Raw genomic sequence first — 7901 nt, 5'->3', positions numbered from 1 at the left:
GACCTGTTTTTGTGGAATACGGTGGGAATGACCCCTTCAAGTTCTGGTTTCTCGGCCAAGATCCTTGGGAAAGCCAGAGCGAGGCACGGTCAGGCTCCTGGGCGCAGAGTCCGGAGCCCGCGAGCCCCGTGACCGGGCAGAAGAGCGCCACGCCCTCCCAGGACGGCGCCTCCGGGCCTCGCAGCCCCGCCCTCCGCGTTTTCGACGGACGGCGACGCGCCCTTGGCCTCCTGGAGACGCCGGAAGGGGCGGGTCTGGAGACGCCGGAAGGGGCGGGTCTGGAGGCGCCAGGGGCGGAAGCGGCGCCATTTACCCGCCGACTGGAGTCGGATCGATGGCGAAAGGGGGCCCTCGAGCGAAAGCCGCGGCTCCGCCTCCCCGCCGGGTCCGGCGCGGTGGGCAGGATAACGGGGACCCGGAGCCCCGGGCCGCGATCCGCAGCCTGCGGAGCGGTGAGGGCCGGGCGGGGGACGGTTCGGAGAGGCAGCCAAGCGCCGCCGGGTCAGGCCCCGAGAGCGCGCCCGTGGCGGGGGGAGGGAGGTGGCCGCAGAAGCCGAGGTTTCTGTCACCAAGGCAGGAGAGGACCTGCGTCGGCGGGGAAGGGAGAGCGGGTCCGTGGCCCGCAAACCCCACAGGTTGCTGCGGGAGCCTCTGCTAGCCGTTTCCCCGGCACTCGGAGCGAGCCAGGGAGCCTGTCAAAGTCCTCTGCCCCTTTGGAGCTTGCTTTTGAGAAATGGTAGTTAAAGAAAACAAACCACCAGGGTGTATTAGAAGGTGATAAAGCACTGGGTTGTACACCCTTGAGGGTGAATTTCATAAGTGGGCCCCGTGTTCTGTGAATGGCAACTGTAGAAGACGAGACCCCGCGGGGAGCCCGCAGGGATTGCTGGCATTTTCAGTAGGGTAATGAGGAAAGGCCTCACCAGAGGAAGGTGGCATTTGAGCACGCGGCATAGGCCTGGGGGCCCCTGGGAGAGTGTTCCCAGCGGAGGGAACATTTAGTGCCCAGGCGCTGCTCAGCCAGGTGACTGGAGAGGAGTCAAGAGGACGAGATTAGGAGATGAAATTGAAGACCTTAAAGGAACCAGGTCATCTGGGGACTTGAGGCCATTGTAAGGCCGTGGCTTTCCCTCCGAGTCAAGTAGCAGCCAGTGGGGAGTTTGGGGAGGGATAGGATCTCATGTATTGTGGGAACTCGGATGGTGGTGAGCAATAGTTGCATCGTAGATGCCTCTCCTGGTCAGAGGGGCAGGTAGGAGTTTGGAGGTGATGTGAAGGGAGGTGTGCTGAGGGGGTGAACTAGGACCTTGGCAGTGGTAACAGAGCTGGGGGTGGGGCGCGAAGCTCTAGGAGTCAGTGATATCAAAGAGGTAGTCGTGAATAGAGGTTTCTGACTCATCTCCAGCCTTACACGTTCACCTCCCTTAGCAAGAGGAGGCCCCAAGTAGCTGCAGCAACAGTCAGGGTGAAGATTCACTATGGCACAGTACAACCTGTCTGCCTGGACCTTAGGAGAGGACTGATAGGCTCATTGAGAGGGGTCAGTGACCTCAGGGCTGGGGTGGAAGGCTGGCTGTGGCCTTGGTAGGTACCCAGCTGAGCGATGTGTCCCTGCTGACCCTTTCCCAGATCCATCCAACCTGTCATTCGAGGAGCTGCTGGAATTGCAGAGCCAAGTGGGGACGAAGAAGTACAAACAGTTGGTAGGTGGCAGCAGCACTGGGAAGCCAGACTCGAGAGCGCCTGTGTGCGTGGCCGACAAGCACAAGTGAGGAGCCAGGCCTGCCTGAGGAGGAGGGGAGGATACCTTGAGCAGGTGCCCGCTTGGGTGGCAGGTGTGGGAGGCCTTTGCAAAAGATCAGAGTCTCCTTGACCTGTCCTCTTCATGTCTCTCTAGGCCTCTGGAAATGTCATCCAAAGCCCGGGTGCCGTTTTTGCGGCAGGTCGTCCCCGTCAGTAAGAAGGTGAGGAAAAGACAGGAAGCCATTTCTCCGGGAAGGGCGACTGGACCATGCTGCTCACATACCCTCTGTTCTGTCCAAAGGTGGCCCGAGACCCCCGGTTTGACGACCTCTCCGGGGAATATAATCCTGAGGTGTTTGACAAAACCTATCAGTTCCTGAATGATATCCGAGCCAAAGAACAAGAGGTGTGCGCCCAACGTCTGGCTTATGCAGGCTCTGGGAGGGCAGGACGTGGCGGAAATCAGGGGAGCCCATACAGAGTGGAGTTAACTATAATTTGCCTCTTCTTTTTTTTTAATTCTCTCACAAGAAACATGGGTACAATAGCTACATGGGTAGTTTTGTGGATGTTCTAGCCTTCCAAATAATTTTAATTGCTTCAGTTTTTGTGGTTTCGTCTCACAAAAGCTTCTCATGAGTTTTTTAAAAATTATTTCTTATTTATTTTTTTTACCTTTTTATTGATAATTGGGTAAAAACTTAACAGAGCAAACTGGTCAGGTTGATTTTCCATTCAACAATTTATGTCCTTTTTATTTTGTGACACTGATATAATCCCTATAATGTAAACGCAATGTACTTCCCACTTCCTCTGGGTTTACCTTCTCCAGACGGGTGACTGGACTGCCCCTCCCTGTCTTCTGAGCCCCAGTCCCTAGACATACTGCTCTTTGTACCTCTTTTGGTTGATTGATCTAAGGCAGTGGTGAGTGGACAACCTTTTTTCTGCCATGGCCCATTTGGATCTTTATCACATCATTCGTGAGCCATGCAAAATTAGCAGTTAAAAAATTAGCTTGCTGTCTTTGGTCAAACAATTGATCCATTCCTAATTTGGAGGCTGGAATTGCTGTCTTTGGTGTGGTGTGTGAGGTCAGCTGTAGTGACCACTTCTCCGGCCCGAGCTCCCTGCTTCTGCTCTCTGTCGCGTGGTTGGCTCTGGTTTGTCCTTTGACCACGGAGTCCTGGGCACGGGATCAGTTTCTGAGCGGGCCATCGGCTTTGGGGTGGGGTTCACCAGGCGAGCTCGCTTGTGAGAGCTGGTGTGTCTTTATGATTCTGCACTTTGCACTGCCTTTTCTTTGCAGACCTCTCTTGGGATCCCTTTCTGAGCAGAGGTGGCCAGGTACCGCCTAGCTCTGGTCTCAGGGTCGGGAGGGCTGGGGTCTAATTGTCCTCATTCATCTTTCCTTTTCTACCTTTGCTCCAGAAGGGGAGGGCTGGTCATTGCACCTTCGGTGGCCACTCACCAGCTTTTAGGGCTCCAGTCAATCACTCCCCCTCCCAGAAGTCGGATGCGGAGCATCACCTCTGTAGAGTGTGTAAGGCCAGTGAACCTTGTGTGGGTGTCCACCCTACATGGCCCTGACAAGGTTCCGATCAGGACGCTGTGCACTCCCGGCTCCTTACTCTGTCTGAGTGCTTGTTTCCTAGTCAGGGAAAGGGATCCCCGAAGGCCCTGTCTGGTGTGTGTGAGCCCCACAAAGTGGGGCCCGCCTTTCCAGAACGCTCACCTCACCATCACTCTGACTTGCAGCTTGTGAAAAGGCAGTTGAAGAAGCGCCGCTCAGGGGAGGAGCAGGAGAAACTGCAGCTGCTGCTTCAGCGCTTAGTGAGTGGGTGATGAGGGCAGGCGGGGAGGTGGTTCATAGTCCCTCCTGTCCCCCCCCTCGCTCATCCTCCCCTCCTCACCTCAGGAGCAACAAGAACAGGCGCAGCAGGAGCGGAAGCGGCAGCAAGAGCGACGCTTGGCCCTGAAGCAGGAGCTGCGCGCCCAGGCCCAGCAAGGCCATCGGCCGTTCTTCCTGAAGAAATGTGAGTGGGGCTTGTGGGCTCAGGATGGTTGCTGGACTAGGCTGGCCACAGCGCTGATGGTATATCGGGGTTCCCGTGACTCCCACAGGAGGCATGCCAGCTAGATCCCATGGTGACGTGGAAGGCATCTTAGGGAGTTGACCAGAGACCGTCTCTCTCTCTCCGATTCCATTTGGGCAGGAGCATGTCTTACATCTCTGTAAAACCCTCCCAAGCGCTGGGCCCGGACACATTGGAGTTCCTGCTTGGGGGATGGAGTGAGACTGGCGCCCTCCTTAAAACCAGGCCATCTGCCTCAGGCTTGTAGAATTTACCTATAGCTAAGTTCTACAGGTGCCGGGCTCTCGTTCTTCAGTGTTCCTGCAGGGACCATCTGGCAGCTCAGGGAAACTGGAGCGGTGGGAAAGTGCACTTGGGCCCATTTGCATCCCAGCATCGCTGACCTGGGGACGGGGAAGGGCAAGGGCTTCTTTGGTCACCAGCTTTGTTTTCTGACCGTCCTCTAGCGGAGCAGAGGCAGTTGGCCCTAGCGGAGAAGTTCAAGGAGCTGAAACGCAGCAAGAAGCTGGAGAGCTTCTTGAGTCGGAAGAGGCGCCGTAACGCAGGCAAGGACAGGAGACATCTCCCCTTGAGCAAAGAGCAATAAGGAACTCTGCGGCTCTGCCACCGCCCTGGCGAGGGGGCTGCCGGGGACGACCTTGGCTGGGCCTGTCCTCTGTCCTCTGGGCAAGGGCAGAATCGCAGCAGCACTGGGTCTCGGCTGGTCCCGAGACAACTGGAGAGTTCTTGGACTGCCCTTTGAGCGAGCAGCTCCAGTGCCTGCCTTGCCTCACTGCCTCCACTGGGATGGGCTTCACCACGCCCTCGAGCCCTCCCCTGGAGCCAATGCTGTGTCACAGAGGAGGGGAGGCCAGTGAAAGCCAAGCCTCTGTTGCTGTTTCCCGCGGCTGAGACTATGTGCGGGTGTCGCCTCATAAACACTCCTCTTTGTGTTCCGCTTTTGTGTGGGATTTTCGGGTGGCCTGGAATGACTGGCTGCCTCGGTGGGCCACGGGTGGGAGAAGGTCATGAAGGCTCTTACAAAGTAGGAACTCAGAGCTCAGTGTAGAGAGGGGATTTAAAGATGACATCACCAAGCAAGCTCACCCACTGAACTTTGGCTTCGGCTGGGAGATGGGTGGTGTGGACAGTTTGCCCAATCCATGTTATGACAGCCGACACTCATTCATCTGACCCACGAAATCAGGAAAGCCCTCCAGCGAGTCTGCTACACGACAGTTGACATCTGGGTACCTTCAGACTGCTCCTCCCCTTAGCCAGGACCTAGAGTGGACTTTCTGTGGTTCATAGCTGTATTAAAATCCCCCCACTTAAAGTGTACAATTAAGTGGCTTTTAGTGTATTAAGTCTCATGTAGCCTTTGCCAAAACCAACTAGAACATTTTCATCACCCCCGAGGCCCTGTGTGACTCGCAGTCACCGCCTCTTCTTCCCAGCTGCTCAGTGGGGCCTAGTGGGTGACACGGGGGGCTAACCACAGTGAGCTCTCTGCGGGAGAAAGGCGAGGCTTTCTACTCCCATGAAAAGGTTCAAAGCCCACGGGGGACAGTGCTACCCTGTCCTGTAGGGTCGTTGTGAAACAGTCAACGCAGTGGCAGTGAGCTCTGTGTGTGCCCTTGGACAGGGACACCGTACTTGGTCGAGTGGAGGGGCCTCAACGAGGAAGCCCTGGAGATGGGCACAGTGGCTACCACCGAGGGCTCGTGTTGCCATGGTAAGACAGCGCCGGGCTGGGCAGTGTTTCGTTCTGTTCACAGGGCCGTTGAGGGCACCTCACAACAAGGAGCCCAGGTGGCCGAGTGGGTCCACATGGGGCTGTGATCCGAAAGTCACCAGTTTGAAACCACCAGCTATCCTGGGGCAGAAAGGCCGGACTTTTACCAGAAAGAGTTAACAGTCTTGAAGACTTTTAGAGGCAGTTCTACCCTGTCTTAAAGGGTCGCTGTGGGCCGGCATCGACTCCATGGCAGCACATTTGGTTTTTGGTAACAGCAGCTTCTAAACGCAGTCAAGGTACTGTGTACTTTTAAAACATTGTCAACTTGGTGTTGACAAGCCAAGGTTCGTCACCAGTTGCAGGACCTAAGTCAGAGTTTTGGGATGGCCCCTCAAAGGGTCAGGGCAGCAAACATCTGTCTGGTGCGTCACGTTAGAAATGCAGCCCAGGGTGTGCATGCCAGGGATGGGAAATCGTGAGGGCCGGGCAGGACGCTTCATGTACTTGTGCTTACACAAGAGGGTGGAGGGCAGTCTTGAGTCAGGTGAGACTGTGCCAGAGGGCAGACGGCAAGCAGGCAGGAACCTGTAGGCGCTCTTCGCTAAAGAGCTCGGGAGTGAGTGCCCCAGTGGGGCTGGGGAAGGTAGGCTGAGGCCAGGCTGATGGAAGAGGATGACTAAGGGGTTGGTCTTTGGTCTCGAAGGAGCCTTGGCAGTGGCAGCCCATCCTCTGCCCCTACAGTCAGTGCAGACAGCTCCCAACGGGGGCTTCTGGGGGGAAGGACGCCAGGATCTAAAGGGCATTAAGCTCCCCACCTGGGCCTAGATCATGGCCTGAGGCCATGAGAGACTCCTGCAGGGACAGCTCGGCCCTTGAGCCCTGGGCAGTTCATTTGCAGCAGATGTCTGCAAAAGGGTTAAGGTCTCCAGGACTGAAACACACCTAACCCAGGTATGGGGACCTGGGTAGCAAGAGTAGGGACCTGTTCGGCTGCTAACTGCAAGGCCAGCTGTTTGAAATCACCAGCTGCACCTCCAGGGAAAGAAGAGGCTTCCACTCCCAGAAAGAGAGCCTGAGAAACTCCGGGAGCAGCTCTGCCCTGTCCGGAGGGGTTGCTGTGAGAATGGACTTGGGGACAGCGGATTCATTTGGTTTCGTGTGGGGAAGTTAGACAATGGAGAAGGAGGACCAAAGACCTGATGTCTTTGAATTGTCGAATCGCAGAGAATTCTGAGTCTATGGATTGGCAAAAGAACTAACAGTTCTCTTGGAAGCAGTATGGCCAGAATGCTCCTTAGTGGGGATGGTGAGACCTCGTCTCTAGTACTGTTGGGGGAACCAAGATCTGGAGAAGGACATCATACTTCAGCAGAGGGGCAGTGAAAAGGAGGAAGACCTGTGACGGAGTGGCTGCCGATTGACAGAGAATGGAGCAGGACCACAGTGCAGTGGGAATGTTGAGTCAGAAGCAGCTAGGTGTTGCCAAACAACAAGCCCTGATTTCTGGTCGAAAGGTAGAGAGGTGCCCAGGTGACACACCAGCAGTGTCAGTGCGCCTGGGGCTGGCAGGAAGTGTAGGCCGTGAGACCATGCGGGACCACCAGACTGCCAAGCAGGAGGTGCTCTTGTAACCTCTGGTCTGGTCCCCTTTGCTCTTGTCCTGGGCACCCTAGCTCCCCAAGCCCTGCCTTCTTTTCCTGGGAGACCACTACGAAACTAGCCTTGGAAGCCTAGCTGGACCCCAGTCTCCTGTGGCCTCTGTTCCCTCCCTCCAAATACCCTTTTTCCCTTCCTGCAGTTTTCTCAGGCCCCCACTCTGGGCCTGCAAGCAGAACTAGGGACTTGGCATCCTAGGTCCTCCCAGATGGCCGTGGTCAAGATGTAGAGCTGCCCGGGGGCACTGGGGCCCCGAGTCTGCCTGCCCCTGCCCCAGCACGGGCAGGCCCGAGCAGAGACGTCACTGAGAACCAGCCTCCCCGAGAGCACAGCAGTCAGGCTGATGACCGAAGGTGCACACAGGCTGGGAAGAAGCGGTGTGGAGGAGCCGGGGGAAGGAACGGGGTGGCAGTGTCTCCGGGTGTGCTGCAACCGGGCGTCCACCGAGCTCCCAGGGAGAGGCCCTGGCAGAGGGCCTTTCACAAAACGGGTCACTCTATCACCGAGCACTGGGCATTGCAGCCATTTTTACACACATGATTCAGTAACAGCGATGGCATGAATCATGACTCACTCTCAAGGAGCCCTGGTGGCGTCGTGGCTACACCGTGAACTGCGATCTGCATGGTCGGCAGTTTGAAACCACCAGCAGCTCCGTGAGAAGGACTGCTTTCTACTCCCTGAACAGT

The 7901-nt window shown here is 56.5% G+C and overlaps 1 protein-coding gene across 1 annotated transcript; it reads left to right on the top strand.

Moving 5' to 3' along the window:
* The first annotated feature begins 262 nt into the window (after positions 1-262).
* RRP36 (ribosomal RNA processing 36) lies at positions 263-4774 on the top strand. Its single transcript, XM_075555083.1, has 7 exons — positions 263-452; positions 1630-1768; positions 1898-1964; positions 2045-2149; positions 3502-3576; positions 3662-3779; positions 4286-4774. The coding sequence occupies exons 1-7, from the start codon at positions 335-337 to the stop codon at positions 4423-4425; spliced, it is 762 nt and encodes a 253-aa protein (XP_075411198.1). The 5' UTR covers positions 263-334; the 3' UTR covers positions 4426-4774.
* The last annotated feature ends 3127 nt before the right edge of the window (positions 4775-7901 follow it).

This window comes from Tenrec ecaudatus, chromosome 7, assembly GCF_050624435.1.
Source record: "Tenrec ecaudatus isolate mTenEca1 chromosome 7, mTenEca1.hap1, whole genome shotgun sequence".
NCBI classification, from domain to species: Eukaryota; Metazoa; Chordata; class Mammalia; order Afrosoricida; family Tenrecidae; genus Tenrec; species Tenrec ecaudatus.
This window is presented reverse-complemented; position numbering and strand designations above follow the sequence as displayed.

Bases quoted from the DNA above. Each gene is read 5' to 3' on its own strand.
- RRP36 (XM_075555083.1), top strand. From the start codon at position 335: ATGGCGAAAGGGGGCCCTCGAGCGAAAGCCGCGGCTCCGCCTCCCCGC. The intron at 1,965-2,044 runs GTGAGGAAAAGA...TTCTGTCCAAAG, and splicing joins TCGTCCCCGTCAGTAAGAAG to GTGGCCCGAGACCCCCGGTT. The intron at 3,577-3,661 runs GTGAGTGGGTGA...TCCTCACCTCAG, and splicing joins AGCTGCTGCTTCAGCGCTTA to GAGCAACAAGAACAGGCGCA.